Source organism: Loxodonta africana, chromosome X (assembly GCF_030014295.1).
Source record: "Loxodonta africana isolate mLoxAfr1 chromosome X, mLoxAfr1.hap2, whole genome shotgun sequence".
Classification (NCBI taxonomy): domain Eukaryota; kingdom Metazoa; phylum Chordata; class Mammalia; order Proboscidea; family Elephantidae; genus Loxodonta; species Loxodonta africana.
In genome coordinates this window covers 55,781,556-55,802,709 of record NC_087369.1, presented here as the reverse complement: position 1 = coordinate 55,802,709, position 21,154 = coordinate 55,781,556, and the positions used below count along the sequence as shown (strand labels likewise).

Here is a 21,154-nt window from a genome sequence, read left to right as displayed (position 1 = left end):
AAGAACACTTTTGCTCCCAATGTTCCCACTGTCCAGGTGGGAAATTAAGAGGACCAATGGAAGAATAAGGTCACCCATGCAGAACAGGACAGGAAGAAAAGTCATGAGAGGTGGACAAGGATATACACTGTGCCTGGGGTCAAGAACTGACCCAGAAGGCAAGAGAGGTGGGGACAGGCTGTGATGGCAGTTAGGACAGAACAGGGTTGGTTTGCTGAGCTACTCCCAATACCCAGGTTAAAGTGGAAGAATGAGGTGTCTAAATGGGGTAGAGGAATGGGCATCTGGCTGGGTGAGAGAGAGGTGAGTGGTATCCTAGGGCACCAGGAGCCAGTACAGGAGGAAGAAGGCACAGAAATGGAAGTGGCCAACCAGACTGGTGTCTTCAGCTATCTGAAGTACTCATCTAAGACCAAGGACAGAGTGTGGGCAGTTTTACAGTCTTGGTGAGGCCAGGCAAGCCTCTTCCTGCCTGCTCTAACCAATAATTCCTAATAGCCCCCCAAGTCTGCACTCTTCTCACTGGTAGGAAGGTTGAGGACCCTCAAGGGGAGGAAAAGCAAACCTAGAACTGAGAAGGGCAGGGTGGGGCAGGAAAGGGATGTTCTCAGCCAAATAATTTCCTTAGTAAATGTAGAGTGTATCTTAAAAGCACTGGCATTTCTCAGTCCTGCAGAGGTTTTCAGGCCTCCCTGCAGCCAGGAAGTTGGACTGAGGTCAGCACAGGCATTCCTGGAGCTAGGAACCATGATTGTAAAGGCTTGTCCTGGGTTTCAGTGCTTCAAGCCAGGTGGGAGGAGATTTGCCCCAAGGACAAAAGCCATGTTGATCAAGCCCGTGGCAGCCTGGTCGCCAGAATTTTCCTCTTCACAGAAGGGAGAAATATTATGGAAGCTGAAAGATTTGCTTAAGCACTACTCTTTGCTACATCTGAAAATCAACAGGAAAGACAGCCAGGAGATGAAGAAGGTAGAATTTGAACCCTGCTCAAGTGAATCAAGTCACATGCATCCAGGTACTTGAGCTTAGATTTCTTTCCAAGCAGGGAGGGCACGAAGAATTGCCAGTAATTGCCCTATCTTCTCTGCCCAGGAAACCTGGATTTTGAGCAAGTTCCATGATGCTGGGGTGAGGCTGAGGCCTTTGGGATATCACCTGAACCCAGACAGCTCCATGAAGCCCTTTCCTTCCCTGGGGATCAGCAGGGCATGCCACATCTGGGTTAATAGCTCTTTATTAGGATTCGGGTTCCAAACAAGGTAGGAAGCAGTGGCAAGAGGGGTTCAGGGTGGGAGATGGTGAGGGAATACCAGGCTTGGCTAGCTATGCCACTGCCAGAGGTCAAATGGGAGCCCTGGGCTAGAAGGGGTCTGAGAAGGGTAGATTAGGGCCAATCTAGAGGAGTGGATGATGTCAGCGGATGGTGTATCGTACATAGGGGACCTCGACATCCTCTCCGCTCTCGTCGTTGCAGCACAGCTCAAGCACCAGTGCCCGCACATGACGGCCCAGCTTTCGCTTAGAGACACGGCTCACAATCTCTGTCATCCTGGGGGTGGGAAAGCAAAGGGTCAGGGAGGCAGAAAGAGACGAAGGGCAGGCAGGTGGTAAAAAGGCAGAGTACATGAGTGGGGTACATGGAAGATGAGGCTCCCTATCCTCCACACCCCCCTTTTTTTTGCCCCCAGCCTTCCCCAGCCTGCCCAGTAGCCAACTCACGGCTGATCCAACCGTTCCTTGAGCTTGGCAGCTGGCATGAAGAAGGAATAGAGCATGGACACACCCTGGGACAGCATGGTGATTTCCAATTTGTGCTCTGTCTGGAGGGGGGAGAGGGAGACAGCAGTGTCACGGGAGTGGATAATCCATCACCGGCACACCGTGCCCCCCAGGTGAGGTGAGAGGGTAAGGAAGGGGCTTTACCTTAAAATAGTCGAGGAATTGTTTGAGGGTCATCTCCTCACCATTAGGCTGCAGCCCCTGTACCTCAAAGCGGTCCCACAATGTCCACTCGTGGTTATAGTACTGCGGGACAAGGAGCAGGAGAGTAGGACAAGGACTACCCTGGAGGGTCCAATCCATGTCAGTTCCCACCCCACACACTCATGAAGACATGTTAAGTCAGATCACAGCCCTCTTTTGTTCAAAACTCTCTCATAGCTCCCATCTCATCCTGAGTAAGCTCTGAAACCTTTATGATGACCAAGAAGGCCCTACACAACATTGGAATCATATTCTTTTTCTCATCCTCTACTGCCACTCATCCTCTCTGCTCTAACTGCACTGGCCTTCTACTTAGTGCTCCTCAAACATGCCAGGAATACTCCTACCTCAGGACCCTTGCAAAGACTGGCTCCTCTGCCTAAAATGCCCTTCCCCCAGAAACCTGAATAGCTTGTCCCCTCACCTCTTCTTTCAAGTCTGGTCTCAATGTCATCTTTATAGCAAGGCCTTCCCTGACCACCCCATTTAAAATCCCACACCTGCTCCTTGCCCCATTACTCCCAAGTCCTCCTTGCCCTGGTCTTTTTTTTGGTCCTAGCACATACTAGATATTCAAAAATATGTGATGAATCAATTAGTGAACAAGGGGTACACAAAAAAGAACAGGTACCCATTGAAAGAAACCCTTGCCTAGTGAAAACGTATAATAAAGACTACAATTAGCTCTACAGAGACACACAAGAACACACTCCACACACAAACCCATCCCTCCTGACACAGGCCCCTACCTGGTGTCGAGGTGCAGCAAGGGGCTCAGAAAAGCCAAAGAAAGGCAGGGCCAAGTTGAGGAAGCCATTTTTGTAGGAATCAAGCTGTTGATGCCCCTGCACCACTTTGTACAACTCCAAACACACAAGGCCAACCACAGCTGCTGTGGTTGTGGCAATGGCTGGGATGATCTTCCCTGCAATAAGCTTGCTCTGTGATGCAGAAGACCAGGAAAGGTGGTAGTTAGAAAAGTTCAGGGTCTTCAGAAAGGGCTGAATGAGGGGAACTCAAAGCTGGAAGGGGGTGGAATGTAAAGTCTAGATTCCACTCACCTTGTGCCGGTCTGCAGGAGGAATGTCATAGTTCTCTGCTCGGAGGTTGGATGCAGCCACAATGAAATCCATATGGAAGTTGCTATCATCATCCTGTTATGCGTGGGGAGAGTGGGAGGAGAATGGGAAGAAGATCAGAGGAGGAAGAGGCTTTCTGGTTTCTGGGGACATAAGTACTGTCTACTACAATTACCTGCTGGACTCTCCCATATCACAAAGGGATGGCTGGGAAAACCTATTCATTCAGGGCTGTGTGGCGGGCCTGTGATCTGATGCCCACAAAGGCCTGAGGCTGGTTCCAGATCCCCAGATACCTTTTCTGTCTAGCCCCTCGATGCTCAGCCCATCCCCCTGCCCTGCCCAGGGCCCCACCCAGCACCTTCTCAAAGTCAATGGGGTACATCTTGAAGCCAGGAAGCTTGTCTGGGCTGGGCAGTGTGGCCTTGAGCTCCTCTAGACGGCTGTCATCTGCAGGGAGGGAGGGACATGTCAGCCCCTTAGACCCCAGGGTCTGAAGCATAAGTGGGAGTCCAGGGTGGGGCAAAAGGTGTTCAGGCAGGTAAAGGATTTGGAAAGGAGAGAGGCAGGGCAAAGGAGAGAGGGAGAGCCGAAGAACAGAGTACAAACCTGAAAAAGACAGAGAAAGCAGTAGAGGCTATCAAGAGAAGTATCTCTAGAGACATAAGGAACAGAAATGAAGCCATTACAAGAAAATGGAGATGGAAAGATCAGGATGGGAGAGGTACAGATCTTGGAGAGAATAATAGAGAAGGTAGGGAGACGTGCAGGAGGGTGCGGGGAAAGACGAAGGGGAGGATAGAAAAGACACATGAAGGAGAAGTTGGGGGGAAATATACAGACGTGGATATAAAGGAGAAATATGGAGGGGGAGATGGGAAAAGATATGAAAAGGGAGAAATAGGGGCACATACAGAAGGTGAGAGAGATGGGAGATATATATACATCTATATGTGGAGACATGGAAGAAACATGAGGCAGACTAAGGTAGATATGGAAGGAAAGATGGGAAGAAATATACACAGAGGAAAGTGAGGGAGTAGATATTTAGGAAGGAAGATGGGAGTAGATAAATGGAGAGGAAAATGGGGGGAGGAGATATATAAGGAGGGGTTGTGGGGGGATATATGGAAGGTGCAGGAAGAGTTGTTACAGATGCATTATCTATGGAAGGAGAGATATATGGACAAGGAGCTACACAGAGTAAAATATATAGATCAGGGTCAGCCAACTATGGTCCCACGGGTCAACTTCAGTCTGCCACTTGTTTTTGTAAATAAAGTTTTATTGGAAAACGGCCACGTTCTTTTGTTTACATATTGCCTACAGCTGCTTTTGCACTTCAACTGCAAAGTTGATTAGCTGCTATATAAACCTCATGATAAGACCAAAATATTTAATTTTTGGCCCTTTACCTCTGATATACAGCATGACTTAGGGGAACAGATAGAGGGAGACAAGAGGAGTTGGAGGGTAGATATGGAGAGGGAGATGGGAAGGAAGATGTACAGAGGGAGATACATGGAAGGCAATACTAGTGTAAAAATGAACAGAAGAACACGGTGTAGATACATACGGATGAAGAGATGAGGAGAGATATAGGAGACAAAGCAGGGAAAATATCAAGGCCATTGGTGGAGAACATAGCCCAGATAAACAGATCAAGAAGAAACACAGAAAGGGAGAACAAAACCAAGGCAAACACACACACACACACACAGAGTAACAGAGATGAACAGCTAGTTCTCCCGAGAGAGAGCTAGAAGAGAGCGATGAGAGTGAGTGAGTGAATCTGCCCCAACCATCCCTCTACATTTCACAGAGAAGGAAGTGAGGCTCAAAGTAAGGTGTGGGGAAGGTCCCAGGCCTGGGGTCACAGAGCACAGCCTAGGCAGGGAACAACTGGGGGTAGTAGCTCCTACCCAAATGGCCAAGCACGCTTACCAACAGAGGCATTGGCACTCTGGAGCTCCTGGTCAGAGACATGGATCTTGACACCAGACTTGGGGGTGAACTCAGGCACCTGCACAGCCTGTAGGAGTGTGGCCACAGCAGTTCGGTCCTGAGAGCCTGTCAGCCCATAGGTCTGGGCAAACAGGTTGGCGGCAGCCACCACGTAGTCTAGATGCAGGGGCTGGGATAAGACAGGACATGGAAGGGTGAGCACACCAGCCTTCATTTGAGAAGCCTCCAACCCACCCGCCCACCCACCCTCCGCTTGATCCTAGGAGTTCCTAGAGAAGAGACTTACATTGTTGACATCGAAGGTGAGTGGGTGCGGACATCGCTTGGGCCCCGACCAGAACGGGGCTCCCGAGCTTGTGAGCTAAGAGGGTGAAGAGATTTTTGGGGAGTAGGACCTGAGAGTGGAAGCCTCTCTGAAAATCCCAACTCATCACCTTGGTCCCAGGTACCCCCTGACTATCTCTGGTTGGGCATGCACCAGGCTGGAGTCAATCATTAAAGACCCAGACTGTAGATGGAGGTTTCAATGCCAGGCTGAACCAGAAACCTTGCCAAGAAAAACAACTACCAATTCCTGAGCATTCACTTTGTGCCAGAAACACAGCTACGTAATAAACTCTTATGGCTTATCAAGCACTGTACTAACTTAATATTAATAAATATTCATTAACCCTCATAAGCCACGCCCCCCATAGATGACTATTCCTACTTCAGATGAGGAAAGTGAGGCGCAGAGAAAAGTTACGTGACTTGTCCCAAGTTCAGATGGCACTGATGTTTGACCCAATACTGATTCCTGTGGTCTTAACGCCAAAATTTCTCCCCTTAAATCCCTACAGCCCTGACTGGGAGTCAGGTATGACTCAACCCACAACCACAGGTAAGAGAAACAGAAACCAAATTCCTTGTCTGAAAGACAGAGGATGGGGGAAAAACCAGGTCTGTGCAGAAAAAAAAAATTAAAATTTAGGCTTAATCATTCTTCTGAGGTCTCCATGCCCCAAGGTACGTGCCATAGCTGGATTAATAACTAGGATGAGCCACATCAAGAGCCCACAGCAGGCTCCTGTTTGGGAGCAGTGCATCTTGCCAAATGGACCCAGCAAACATGCACTACCTGGTCGGGAGGGAAGTTGTGCAGCAGCTGTCGGATGTTGTTACAGTACTGGGTGTGCCAGTGGTGGCAGGCCCAGGTCACACAGTCAGCCCAGGTTTGTGGCCGCTGCAGCACCAGGCTGCGCTGCACAGCCTCCAGCACCTCCAGTGGTTGGGTGCCTGCCAGTCGCAGTGTCCGCTCCACAAACTTGGGGTCTCTATCAGGAATCGGGTGGGGTGGGGGGAGGAACAGGTAGGATTACTCGACGGCCCCAAGAGTGGGCTCCAGGACAACCCCCTCCCTACTTCCTTCAAGCATTCATTAATTCATTCAAAAAGTGTACCTGGTGCTGGGTGTTACAGTGGTGAGGAAAACAGACAGGATGCCTTGGCTTATGGGCAGGGAATAGGGCAAGGGGGCATTTGGGTACTCACGTGAGGTACTGGTTGACGTTTTCTGCTGGCTGCTTGAAGAGGCCTTCAAATTCATCCCGAGCCCACTGCAGACAGAGCAAACAGATTACATGTAGTGATGGTTGACAAAATGGGTTCCCGCGGGCATTAGAAAGACCATTAGTGAATAAAGCAAGTCAAAAGAGCAGTTGTTGCTCTGGGAGAAGGTAGAAGGAAAGTCTTAACCACTGCTTCCCAACGTCCTCCACCCCTCCACACCATCCCCCGACACCTCGATTTAAAAGCCAATGACCTTAACCTGGGCAGTGGTTAAAGAAGTGTATATGTGTGAAAAAATGTATTCCTAAGATCTGTGTACCTTACTCTAGGTATGTTATGTCTCAATAAAAAAGGAAAACATTCAGAATCAAAGCAAAAATCCCTATCCAGGCTCTGAGGACTCAGCAAAAAGCAAGACAGAGGCTCTGCCCTCTGAGAATTCCAAGGACAGTAAATATAGTCATTAGTGAGATGGTTTGAAGCACACAGATGTTACAGATTCAGGTTCAAATCATGGTTCTGCCACATACTACCTAGTTTTGTGACTTCAGGTACACAAGGTAGTACTTTTACCTCTACGTCCTCATTCCTAAAACATGTTGTAGTAGTAATGCCTAGCTCACGCGGTTTCTATGAAGGAACAAATATATATACGTTTAAAGCTTATTTAAAACATCCCTGTGAGACAGATATATTGTCATTCCATTTTACAAATGAGGAATCTGAAGCACAGAGAGATTAAGTCCAAGGTCACACATGACCTAATGAGAGACTGTGGTGAGTGCACAAATATAAACACACCCAATCTCTAACTGCAGGGCTGGAAGGGAAAGTGACAGAATTTTCTTCCCCCCTCCCCATTTTTCCCCACCTTCATACTCCTAAACACTCTGAATGGTTTGGCCTCAAAGGCTGCACTAAGAATCATCCTGATAGCACAATGGTTATCCTTGGGTGTGGTTATCCTTGGGTGTGGGGTAGTGACTGGAAGGGGAATGGACTTAGGGTCAGTTACTCAGGTGTGTTCATTCTGTAAAAATTCAGCTAGGTATGTACTCTGTTCTGTGTGTACATGCATTACATAAACAAAATCATCCCGACAAACCAGCTGTTAAACCCATTCGGGGCAATAGTTGGGGAAAGTTGAATATAAGCTGCATATTAAAGATAGATAACTACTGTTTTGTTTATACGGCAGTAGTTCTCAACTGAGGGTAATTTTGTCCCGCCAGGAGACATTTGGGAATGTCCAGAGACATTTTTGGTTGTCACAACTGGAAGGTGGAGGTGCTACTGGCATCTAGTGTAGAAGACAGGGATGCTGCTTAACATCCTACAATGCACAGGACAGCACCCCTATGATAAAGAAATATTTGGTCCTAAATGTCAATAGTGCCGAGGTTAAGAAACCCTGTTACGTAGGAACATATTCTCACTTTGTAGATGCATACTGATGTATTAGGGAGTAAAGGACTGTGATGTCCATGACATACTTCAGCACAAAGAAGGAAAAAAAACATGAATCTAAGAAGAAAACGTAGCAAAAAATTAACAATTATTAAATCTTGGTGGAGTGGTATTTGAATGTTCACTATTCTTTACACTTGCTTACATGTTGAGCCATTTTCAAATTAAAAGCTGAAAAAACAATGAATCATTCCAGAAACCTATGCTGCTAGGTGGGAAGTGAAGCAGGTTGGTTTGGAGAAAAGTCTATATTACAAGAAGGCTTGGAGCATCTGAATGCCAGGGGCCTGGTGGTGATCTGGGTGCCTGCCCCCTTCAGCCTCCTCCCAAAGCTAATCACCTGCAGGGTGTGCTCGATGGCATTGGGGAAGTTCTTCAATGTGCAGATAGGGATGGACTTCTCAGGTGGGTCCTGGCTAGAGCTGTATGATTCTGTCAGGAATGGGATCACCACCTGCACGTTGCCCTTGGTGCCCAGTGTGCCTGACTCCAGTAGGGGCTTACGGTAGTACACACAGCGGCGATCCATGTACATGCCTGCAGGTAAGTAGGGGGACAGCGTGAGACTCAAGAAAGGAATGTCAGGATAGGACAGGAACACAGGCACTCCTTGATATACACACACGCATGCGTGCACACACACACACAACTCTGCCCTTGTCCTCTTCATCTGCCTCCAAACTCACGGGCATCCACGTTGTCCAGGGCATTGGCCACACCATCCAGATTTTGGAAGAAGTCATCATCATAGATGCGCTCTGTGTCGGGGCCCACACGGTTCTGGTGGCTCATCACCTGGATGTGCGGATTCATCTGGTGCACAGCTGCAGCAGCTGTGTCAGACTTCAACTTCTAGTGGAGCGAGGGGGTGCAGTTCCAGGGTGAAGATGGAGGAACAGAGCTCAGTCATTCATAGATGCACCCAATAAACCTTTACAGAACTGTTCTCCTGAGGATTGACTTATTTAATGCGGGTAAGAACCAGGCCCGGAGTTCAGGAGGCTCCCTAGTTTAGCAGGAGAGATAGTCTGTGGTAATGCCACATGGTGAGGCCTGTGACAGTTGTGGCAGGGGCTCAGTGGAAAGGGAAGCAGTGGACAGACACAGACAGGAGACAATGGGTTAGACATCTGTTCTTTTGACTACCTAACATCTATTATTCTTTCGGGTAACAGCACCCAGGGTTCGGGCAGATACCTGGAGCACTTTTCCCCTATATGTCTTCTCATTCCCTTACATCCTCCAAGTTTTTGCAGAAATGAGGCCTTTTCAACAAGGCTTTCATTAACCACTATAATCAAAATGGCAAACCAACCTCCCCTGCCACTACCAATTTCCCTTTTTTTTTTGTTGTTTCCTTTGCACAGAATTTATCACCTAATATTAACTATTTACTATGATTTTGTATTTACTGTTTGCTGTCTGTCCTCCCTTGTTCCTTGGTGTATCCCAAGTGCCTAGAACAGTACCTACTCAATAACTACCTGGTGAACAAATGAATGAATAACAAGGAGAATACTCTGGGCAGGTAAATGACATTGTCACCTATAGAAGGCTTCCCAGATAAATCCCTGTATAACCCAGTTTCCACCTGTGCAGGAAAGAGTTACCATAGCAGGCCTAAACTGCTATCCCTTACAAGGCTTGCTTGCAAGGCTGACTCTTGGCTGGCATCTGGGAACTTAGATTTCAGGAGGGTTCCCACCATTCTCAAACGGGTAAGAATGGCTCACTGTGCCAAAACTGTTTGTACAGATGATATGATTTATGCTGAGCACTTGCTTTCCTTCTGGGAGCCTGGAATTTGGGTACGGACCGGGCAAAGGTTATCTATGTGACTAGCCCCCAATAAAAACCCTGAGCACTGGGTCTCTAATGAGCTTTCCTGGTTGGCAACATTTCATGCGTGTTGGCACAAGTCATTGCTGGGGGAATTAAACTCATCTTGTGTGACTCCACTATGAAAGGACTCTTGGAAACTTATACCTGATCTCCCCTGGACTTCGCCCCATGCACCTTTTTCTTTTGCTGATTTTGCTCTATAGCCGTCCACTGTAATAAACTATAGCTGCTGAGTAGGACTATATGCTGAATCCTGTAAGTCCTTCTAGCAAGTCATTGAACTTGAGGGTGGTCTTGGGGACCCCAACATACCACCCGAGCAGAACTGATTAAAGATCAAAGAAAAAAGTGGGGGCAAGGGAGATGAAAAATGGTAGATTTGATAGAAGGGTACTCAATAAATGTTCGTTGAATTAATAACAGAGAGAAACTGAAGAAAAGAAGAGTTTCAGGAAGGACAGAGGTGCAAAGGCATCTGCCAGAAAGAATAAGAAAGACAGGAGAAAAGCGAGAAAACAAAATGCCACTCCCACCCCACTCACCGTGACGTCCCAGGGCCGGAACAAAAACTGTCGGTTCAGATTGGACTTCTCAATGGTGTCCATGTCTGTAACGACGATTTCTCCACCCTCTCCACAGCCAAGTCCAATCATGGCAAAGTTCTTGAGCAGCTCACAGCCAATGGCCCCTGCACCCACCTAGCAGGTGGCCAAGAAGAGACAGAGTCTGGTCATGGTGACTCAGGCTAGCACAAAGCCACTCATTATCCCTCACTCCAACTGGAGACAGCAGAAGAGGGGAAGAGGGGCTAGCGCCACATCTTCAAGTGCCATGACTGTAAGAAATAACTCACAGGCATCTGAGAAACTGTGAGGCACCAGAGGGTGGAAACAGAGGGATGCATCGGGCTTTCCCTCAAGATAAAGAAAATGGCAAAGGGGATGAGACAAGGGTTCGAGAACTAAAAGACCCTCTCTTGGAAGGCAAAAAACTGGAGAAGAGGTAGCCAGACGCCAGGAGAGGTTAAGGCAGTTGGAGCCCAATAGGATCACTCACCAGGAAGTACTTCTGCTTGCCCAACTTCTCTTGCACATCTGAGCCGAACACGGCCACCTGCCCGTCATAACGGTTCTGGCGCTGAGAAATGCAAAGGAAGGAGGGTCAGAGAGGCCTCCCTAGAAATGCCCCCCTCCAGTAAGGCCTTTCCCATGGGCTCCACTCACATACCGGAAGGCATTTATCCTCTGTGAGGGCCTCTTTGTTTTCAGGGAGACATTCAAGGGCATCAAAGTACAGCCACTGCATGACAGGCATAAACTTCCCAGAACAGGCCTGAGGTGAGGGAGATAGGAGACGAAAGACGGTCAGTGGTTAATCAGGATCTGATAAAGATGAATAGCAAATGATGGAGACATAAATGTGCCCAGCCCCAAGCTCTATTCTCAAGTCCACCCAACCCTGCCCTTCCCCACCCATGCTGACCTTCATGACCTCCTGAGCAGCCAGGCCCCCAATGAAGGCATTTATGGGTGCCAGATCACCAGCAGCCACATACGCCAGCTTCCGAATAAGGTCCTCGTCCAGGTTGTCTTGCTGCACTCCTGGCAGGGCTTGCGCATTCACAGACTGGGCTAGGGCTACCAGTTCTGATGCATCCTCCTAGTGGGGCAGAGGCAACCAAGACAGGGCCTGTCAGGCCACCGCGGTGGTAGGGAGAGGGAAGGAGGGTAGACAGGTAGAGAGGGATGGTAGGCTTCAGTAGCAAAAACATTTGCCCTGGTTGGCTCGCCCACCTACCTACCTCATTGCGGGGCCGAGGTGGCCGGCTGTGCTGAGCACAGAACTGGTGTAGGGCCTGGAAGCCAATGTGCAGCTGGGCAGGGCGTGAATACTTGGCAAAGTCCGTTAACACAAAGTCAGGCTCTGCGAGTGAGGCCAACAAAGATTTCTGTGGAAGACAGGGCATCAGGACCAGAGAAGAGGAATGGAGAACCTGGAAATGCCTAGAACCACCCCCTCCCCAGGTAACTCCCTCCAAGATACTCACAAAGCTAATCTTCTTAGGTACTTTGACCTGACTGACGATGCCTCCACGGACGTAGTCGGAGAAGTTGGAGGTGTCGCAGATGCTAAAGGTGTAAGGGCCTAGGATGGATGAGGAAGCTGTCAGTCCACTCAACCCAAGATCCACAACACCCTCAGGATAAGAAGAAAAAACTATCCCTAACCCAGCTCAGACATCAGAAGTCACTTCCTTTCTGCCCTGGGATCCACTTGGACATCAGAAACCATCTCTTCTCTGCCCCAGACCCAGTGTGTCCTTGGGTCCACATCTACAGTGGAGGACCCTCTCTGTTCCCTGCCCAAATGAGCTCAGACATGAGTGGATCCTCTAATCTACTCTTTTCAAACACCAGAAACCTTTTCTCCCTCAGCTCAGATACCAGAAATCCACTCTCCTAGGAACAGCATCTCTCCCCAGTATCCACCAACTCTGGTTGGACCTCTTGCTGAAAGCCCATGGACATGTCTCCTCCCTTCCATCCCCTGGCCAGAGCCCCAAGACATCTCCTGTCTCCCCTCGCAGTCTCCCATGGCCCTAGCTCACCCAGAACTTTGATCTCTATGGGCTGATTTCCGTTGAGTTCGATCATGCCCTGTACTTCTGAAAAGGAGACAAAGTCGCCACTCTCAAACCCATGTCGTGCCTCATCCAAGCAGGTAACCACACCGGGGCTGTCCTGGTTAAAGGAGGAGTGAGCCTCAGAGGAAGGCTCAGGGTACCAAGAGCAGACAGGGATAACTGCTGATGCCCATCTGCCTGCTGGGACCCCTGGGGCTGGTCTTCTCACCTTGGTTATCATAGAAACCATAGCACTAAGCGGCTGCTCCCCATTGGGATCTGTGAGGATCATTTCCTCTCCAAAGTCACAGAACAGCTGCCTGTAGAGGGAGGCAACAGGGCTGATGCCCAAATTCCATGCACGTGGAGACCCCATGGGTCTACAAGATGCAGTGAATCCTTACTGAGCAAACTCAACCCATCACTGCTGGGAATCAGACACTGCTCATGCCACACAGGGAAAGATGAACAAACACACAGAATCCAAAATCAGGGTGGCTGATGAGTCTTGGCCTGGGCCTGGCAGGGGCTGGGGAAGAGTGGGGGCAGACACTCACCCAAATAGGCCACGAGTGTCTGCCACCACCAACTTGATGCCATGGCTGTGACAGAACTCACCCACTCGCAACTGGTCCTCCAGGGGGGTGTTGGTAAGGACCACCACCTGCAGAAAGATGCAGGCTCAGGCCAAGGGCCCAACATTGGGGCAAAGGAGAAAAAATAACAAAAAAAGGCTGATGAAGAGAGCTCAGGAAGTCCTTAAGACAGAGAAGTGCAGGCTTTGCTGGTTCAGCCCTTTCACAAACAAAAAAAGTACCTACTATGTGTCAAACTCAGTGAGGGTGAAACTCAGTGGAGAGACATACAAACCCCTAGACCATGAGGAAAAGCAAAGAGGTACCTAGGAAGGTAGAGTTTGGAGACCAGCTGATTCACTTATTTGACAAACACCCACTGCTGCCTGCCTAGACCCTGCCATGCCCTAAGAGGAAACAGAATGACTAAAACTCTGTCCCCAGCCAAAGTTTGAGCTCACTACTGCCACACCTACCTGCCCCAATTCTCAAGACAACACCTGCTCAGCCATGATCTTTGGGACTTTGCTCTCTGCCTGAATGTCCACTGTTACCTACAAGGATGAGCTCCTAATCCTACGTCAGGACTCAGCTGCAGTACCCTGGGTCTCTGGGACACCCAGGGTAGCATTTTAGCTCCCACAGCCCCTCTTTCTGGCCCAGATTTATTCTTCATGTAACATATATTTGTATAGACCTTATCATACGCCGGAAACCCTGGTGGTATAGTGGTTAAACGCTACAGCTGCTAACCAGGAGGCTGGCAGTTCAAATCCACCAGGCGCTCCTTGGAACCTCTATGGGGCAGTTCTACTCTGTCCTATAGGGTCGCTACGAGTCGGAACCGACTCGATGGCAGTGGGTTTGGTTTTGGTACCATATGCCACTGCTATTCTAAGTGCTTAACCCTCACAAAAACTCTATGAGATCACTATTGTTACCATTCTCGTTCTATAGACAGGAAAAACTAAGGCACAAGAGATAAATGACTTGCCTAAAGTCATACAACTAGTAGAGGTAGAGACTCACACCAAGGCGGTTTGGCTCATAACCACTATGCTGTACTGTCTGAACACATCTTCCTGCCTGAAAAGGTGTGGTCCCCAAGGACAGGTCCAGGGCCTAAATCCTGCCTGTATCCCCTAGCCTCCCTCAGCATGAAACCTGGCAGACATGACCATTAAATATTGAACAAATGAATAAACCAGAAATGGGCTCTGAGAAAATTAGGGAGGAGGCTGTGTCATGCCCCAAGGTACCTGGAAGTCACTAAGGAAGTCCTCAATGAGGGGCCCGGTGTAGGCACGGACAGGCACGTAGCTGTTGAGTTCAGCAAGGCGGGGCTGTGATACCTCAGCTCGGTTTTTACCGATGTCCTCCTCCCGTAGGTAGAACTACATGGGGGTGCGGTAGGGAAAGAAATGAAGTAGCTGCGGAGGCCAGGAGGTGGAGGGAGGGAATTCCTCAGTTGGGGGGAAGGGAACTGGGAGGAGGTACCTGGGAGGAGAGGTCAGCCCACTGGGCAGTACCCTGGTCATGTAGGGTGACAGCCTTGACCCCACCAAGGATGATGTTCTTGGCAATCTCCACTCCCAGGCCCCGCAGGCCTGATACCAGTACACTTGATGTCTGGAGCCGCTTCATTGCCTCATGGCCCAGCACATACCTGCCAGGTCAGGGGGCACGTGGGGTCAGGGCCTGACCCACCCAACCTTATCTTCTCAGTGGCTCCTCCCACCTCTCAATCAGGCCTTGGTCCCACTTACAGCTGCCGGGAGTAAAGGCCCTCATCTATGTCTGCTTCACTACCGTTCTTCGCCATTCCCTAGGGATGGAGGAGAACAGGTTCAGGGGAGACAACCAAGAGTAGGGTTTGGAGATATGAGCACTAGTACAAAAGACTTTCCCACCCACCACCCCACCTGTCAGCCTCCAGGGAGAAGACACTCACGTTGGTTGGCACCGAGGGTACTTCAGACAGCACGGAGTGAGCAGGGGAGCAGTTAGAACCTGGCTTTGGATCAGGCCCGGACACGCGACGTTTCTTGGACAGCGGCGAGCTGGACATCTGGAGGGAAAAGTAGGGTCAGAGGTGAGCCTGGTACATGTGGGTTAAGTTTTCCTATTAGTGGTGATTCCAAGGGAAGAGCTACTACAGCCATTTTATAGCACAGGAGACAGGCACCAAGAAGTGATGTGACTTGTGCAGGGTCACACAGCTCTCAAGAGATAAGATCTGAACCCAGGTGGTATGGCTTGCAAATCTGTCCTACTGACCATTAAGCCATTTGCCTCTCCTCAGCATAGCATAACAAGGGAGAGACTACAATCCTATGGGGTGAAAGTTTTGACAAGAAAAACGTACTTGCTGGAAAGTTGGAGAAGGGATATAGATTCAGGACAGACCCATTTTCAAATCTTGACCTTGCCATTCCTTGTCATTTAACCCCTATGGCCTCACTTTCCTTGCCTATAAAACAATGGTGAAAATACTGCTTACCTACTCCATAGGGTTGTAGAGATGATGAGAAATAACACAGGGTATAAAGCTTGACACAGAATAGGTAGGCGTAACAGCCATTCTCCTCGTCCTTAACCCCAGGGAGAGGGGTACAGAAGAGATACCCGAGCTTAGACATCAATGAGAGCAGGATGATGGCAGAATACACCATGCAGAGAACCCAGTCCCCAGAGGGGCTCAGGGAGGACAGCTAGAGTTTTACAAAACCCCTTCTTGCCCTCACCCCCAGCTTTTGGAGGGGAAAACTGGTCCAGGCCAATAAATGAGATTGCAGGGAAAGAGGAAACACTTCTCAAGCCTCGTCTTTGCATATGGAATCCCTTAAACGGGTTAACAATAATGATAAATGAGTATTTATTAGGAGTCCTCTCTCTGCCAGATGTCACACTAAGCACTTTATGAGCCTTGTCACACTCTGTCCTCAGGGCACGCCCATGAGGTTTGGACTACTATCAATAATACCCCTCCCCCCATCTCACAGTGTAAGAAAAAAATTCTTTCAGGGACATTTCATGACTGGACCAAGGTTCCCACAAAGAGAGTGGCTGAGCTGGGACAGACCAGGATCTGCTGCCTCTTGAAGCCCAAGCTGCCTCCCAGTAAAGCATTACCACGTTTCATCCTCTCAACAGACCTGACCCTGCAAAACAGGACTTTAGTGTCCTTGCCGGACAAATGAGAAAACCTGAGCTCACAGAGGTCAAGTAACTTGCCAAGGGTCACATGCTAGGTCCTAGAGAAAAAGCAATATGGCCACCTGTGGAAGTATAATCTGCTGTGTATGTGGCGGGGGGGAGTTGGTGGTGGTGGTGGTGGCAGTGGTGACTGGATCCATACAATGGGACAACAGGGCCCAGAATCATTTCCCCTGGCCCCCAACGCTCCTCTCTAAGCTTTTGTTCACAAAAGTCCTCCTACACCGAGCCTTTTCTACACCCAATCACACCAAGTACCCCCGCTGCGCCTAAGATTCCATCCTGGCACCTGTCGTCACACTCTAGCACTAACCTCAATGACAAGAGCTACTTACCATCTATCAAGAGCTTACTGTCTACCAATCAGAGGGTAAAGGGCTTTGTTTAATCCTAACAATCACCGGGAACCAGATAACCTTATGTCCACATCACAGATAATAAAACACAGGCTCAGAGAGTTCCAATCACTTGCCCAAAGTCACACAGCTGGTGGGGACTGTTTGCCAAATACCTCCTGGGTGAATTAAAGTCAGGACCTAGCTCAGGGCCCACCTAGCCCACAGGGCTAAGGAATGGGGGGTAAGGGAGAGAGAGGAGACTGGCTAGGGCCGGAGTCAGCCAGCAGAATTGCTTGGAATACTAAGAACCAATCTGGGTAGGAAGAGCCTTGGTGAGCTAACAGGGAGACAAAGGCAAATCTTATTTTCCATTTACTGATTCTTTGACCTCACTTTGATCTCACTTCCTCTGTGCCCCCATTTTCTTCAAAAGCAGGGACAAACAGAACCATCCCTGAGGGACTCCTGGAAAGGTTAAAGAAGTCAAGGTCTGTGGTCAGAACTCAGCGACCTGAGAACATAACCTTTTCCCTGGGTACCTGTAGTGGCCTCCATTACTCAGTTACCTCTTTGCCTTATCATTGGTTCACTTATTTGGGACACACCATCTCCCCACTCCCTAAATCAGAGATGATCCAAGGCCAGAAAGACCTTTAACCTCTCGGCCCCTAGTGCTGGGGGCAAGGGTCTGAGCAGGTTTTGGTTGACTGTTCAAAGTTGGACTTCAACTGCAGTGCTTTGTAATCACCTTGTCCCAAAGCAAGCAGAAAGGATCTAGTGCAAAAACCCCAGAGAAGGGCTAAAGATCTCCCTGTCCCCAGCCAAAAAATACCTATACCCTTTCTCCCTCAACATTTGTTCAAGTCCCTATTAGGAGGCATACACAGGTAGTCCCCGTATGAGGCACATGAGTACAAATAACTGCGCTTAAAATTGTCTTTTTTTTGTACATCTTATCATTAGTAACATGTACTACACACAATGTTGCAGCATGTATTCTGCTAATGTTACCATTCTCAAACATTAACGGTAAAGGTAAAAAGTAATATATTTGACTTATGTCAGGACTAACTTATGAAAGAATTGTCAGAAGAAGACCCTGTCATTAGTCGGGGAATATATGTAGTGTAAATTGTCCAGCAAAGCTGAACTGGGGTTTAGAGAATTTCAAAACTTGCCTGGGGTCTCCAGATGATTTTGAAGCCTGAGGGTTCTCCACCCCCAAATCAGAGAAGAAGGCCTGAGAAGAATTCTGGAGTAGGTTTGAGAGGGGGCAGGCAGAGTTACCAGGATGGAGAAGTTAAGGCACAGAGAAGGGACTCCTGGGAGGGGTTAAATGAGAAATCACCGGGAGCTCCAAGGGAGGTGGCTAAGGGGATATGTAAAATGGGGATATAAAAATGGGCAGGAGCAACACATGAAGGATTTGGAGTTAGGGAACAGGTCAGAAAATTGCAAGAGGGCTAGCAGAGGTCCCCAGAGGCTACAAGGGGGTAGGTAGGAGGGCAGATGCTGGGACCCAGGGAAGTTGCACAGGCAATGGGTGGGGGGATACTGGGGCACTGAGGGTCTCTATGGGCAGATGCTGCGGGCAGAGAGAAATCCATAACCAAAAACAGTAGGGCTTGCAGAAAGAAGCCTGTTTTTAACATTGACGCTAGAGTTCCCAGAGACTGAGGGTGGGGTTAGGAGGACTCTGGGAACAGACCCTTGGGGAAGAATTTCTAATGAGGCACAAAGTCCCTGTGGCGGTCTCTGATAGGACATTAGATACTACAACTGCTCTGAGGGGGTGGAAAAGGGAGGCTGAGCTCAGAATGTTCAGGCCCCAAAAAGGTGAACTAGGAGGCACTGGTTAGGTCCTCAAGTGAGGTTGGGTTTCCCCTAACCAATTATGTTGGACCTTATGGAAGCTCTGAGAACAGATGCTGAGAAGGGGCTTTCTATTCTGATGGGAAAACTGGATCTGTTGGGGGAAGGGATGACAATGATGTTGGAGTTCTGAGGCTGCAAGTAAAAGCTGACGGCCTCCAGCTAAAAATGTTGGAGGCCCTGAAAAGCTCTAAGGGAAGATTCTGAGACCTGATGTAAGGTTAAGGGATCTGTATGTAATAGGAGACACTGAAACTCTGGTGAGCTTTTGAAGGCAGAGAGGTTGGGTCCAGGGTGGAACTGGGGAAGTGAGTCTCTGATGGAGGTGACTAGGACTAAATACCATCTGTAATGGAAGATGCTAGTGGTAGGATATCTGACAGAGGATTATGTGATCAAACAGTTCCTCCCTGGTGTCTAGTCTCCTAGGAGGCTCTGAGGGAAAATACTGGGGATTAGGAGCGTCTGAAAGGGAGATCCTAAGGTCTTGGAGGGCTAGTCTCTGAAATGAATACTGGGACCATAAAAAACGGTCCTATCTCCTAAAAGAACATACGGGCTAGAGTGGAGTTAAGCCATTGAGTACAGATGCTGGGGCTGGGGGTGTCTGAGAAGGTTACATAGACAGGAAGAAGAGCAGATTTCTAGAAATTCTAGGAGTCCCTAAAGGCAGGTGTTTGGGGGGGTGTCTCTGAATAAAAATGCTGGCCTCAGAGGGGCCTCTGATGGAAGATTCTAGGCCCAGGGTGGGGTTGGGAGATCCCTGAAATGTGGGGAAGAGGTCTCTGATAGGGAGACCAAGTTCAAATAGCCTTGGAAGCTCTGAGGGTAGACAGTGTGTGGGGCGGGGAGGGGGGGAGGCGGGAGGTCGATGCCTGAAGCAAGATGCTCTCTTTCAGAAGTGAAGGCCATATGGACCCTCCCTGGGCAGGCCCTTCTTGGAAGCTGTGAGAGCAAATACTGAAAAGCTAACGCTGCCTGAAAGGAGATCCTTGGGGAAAGCCTTTAATGGCATACATTGGAGGTGGACTAGCCTATGACCAAGAATGTTGAGCCCGGCGAGTCTCTATTGGTGATTGGAGGGAATTCTGATCTGAGATGCAAGGTCCTGGAAGGAGTCAGGTTCCTGAATAAGAATACTAAGCTGAGTCTCTAAAAGTAGATTCTAGGGGTCTGAACTCAAGGTCAGATTTCTGAGCTCGAGGATTGGGTGGTCCCGGATGGGGATGTCGGCCCCGCCCCAGGATGTTTCCCCCACCACCAGTCGGCAGATCCCTACCCATCCCTAGCGTCCAAGCAACCGAAGTCCGTCCGGACATCAGCCTGGCCCACCACCTCCCAGCCTTCTCCAATGCCTCCCGAAACCTGTCCCGGGCAAGGCGCCGAGAAAGACCATTTATTACCAATGCCGGTTCCCCGGGTCGCGCCGCCGCCAACGCCTCAAGGAGCCGAAACCAAGCCCGGCCGCCGCCCTCCTCCTTCTCCTCCCTGCTGCCTGGGCCGCCTAGGCCGCCTAGAATTGCCGCCGCCGCCGCCTTCTCCTCCCCGGGCCGTTGTGGTTGTGGCAGTCCCCACCACCTCCTTCCCTTGAGCCGCCGACACAAGATGGCGGCCGCTGAGCCCAAGTCCGGAACAAAACCATGGACCCCACCCCCAGGAGCCCGGATGCAAGCGGGCCGCACCCACTCATGAATCTTGTAAAATGTTCCCTGCTGGGTTTCTTTTTTCTTTAGCGACTCATGCTGTTGGAAGGGGAACAGCTCCACCTGGTGGTTCCTGTGGCAGTAACTAAGAAAACATGTACCGTAGAGGCTATACCCCTTGAAACATTTAATAATGAAACAGTTGCCACAGCCAGGCTACCTTGGAAACAAAGAAAGGATATTAAGGCCACGCTTCCTGATCATGAATTTGCATGACACCGGGTGGTTGGCTGACTAACAACCTACAACCACAAAGCAAATGTTAAACATGGAAGCCACGCCCCACCGTTTATGAATAATGAATAATCCTGCAGCAGCCCGGAAGCCAAGGAGACCAAAGCCACATCTTATTCATGAATAATGCATAACGCCTATTGGGCTGGAACAAAAGGCACAGGCCCGCCTATTGCTGCACTAAATATCCAGTAAGCAGGGAAATGGGGCTACTTACTGCAGAGAAACTACACTTCCCCGGATCATGAATAATGAATGACACTGCTGCAGCAGCTCAACCTGGAAACTCAGAGAGGTCAGAAAAATCCCACCCAGTTTCATGAATTATGCACTATGAAACAGCCCCCTGCCAGCAGGGAGGGATTATGGTACTACTGCCTAGTTGCCGAGACAATGTGGTCACGCTTCCCGGTTCATAAATAATGAAAGACAATGCTGCAGAGTCACAGAGGGAATGATGTCCCCTCCTCGCCACCCCTGAACTGCTCATGAGCCAGGACTGCCTTGATCCCACCAAACCCAGACTCACTACATGCCTTTGGCAGATGCCTCAGTTTCCACAACTGAAAATGGGTATAGTAACAGAACCCACCCACCTCATGGGGTTGAAATAAGTTATTATGAAAATTAGAGGATATGAATTATGGGACGAGATTAGACCACTGCTGGCACAAAAACACTTAAATTTTTAAAATATTACATAGTAATA

General features: G+C 49.3%; 1 protein-coding gene across 1 annotated transcript; it reads right to left on the bottom strand.

Annotated features, from left to right (window-relative positions):
• Window positions 1-1,218: 1,218 nt before the first annotated feature.
• Window positions 1,219-20,106, bottom strand: UBA1 (ubiquitin like modifier activating enzyme 1). The gene is made up of 26 exons (XM_064278197.1): window positions 19,912-20,106; window positions 15,034-15,150; window positions 14,849-14,907; window positions 14,580-14,748; window positions 14,342-14,476; window positions 13,065-13,171; window positions 12,737-12,827; window positions 12,493-12,625; window positions 11,932-12,029; window positions 11,686-11,832; window positions 11,367-11,543; window positions 11,112-11,216; window positions 10,941-11,021; window positions 10,427-10,582; window positions 8,729-8,894; window positions 8,383-8,579; window positions 6,558-6,622; window positions 6,145-6,340; window positions 5,314-5,388; window positions 5,007-5,196; window positions 3,424-3,512; window positions 3,045-3,137; window positions 2,733-2,924; window positions 1,924-2,025; window positions 1,720-1,820; window positions 1,219-1,549 (listed from the first exon to the last, which is right to left on the bottom strand). Exons 2-26 carry the CDS (start codon window positions 15,148-15,150, stop codon window positions 1,414-1,416), a joined length of 3,177 nt encoding a protein of 1,058 aa, XP_064134267.1. The 5' UTR covers window positions 19,912-20,106; the 3' UTR covers window positions 1,219-1,413.
• Window positions 20,107-21,154: the final 1,048 nt, after the last annotated feature.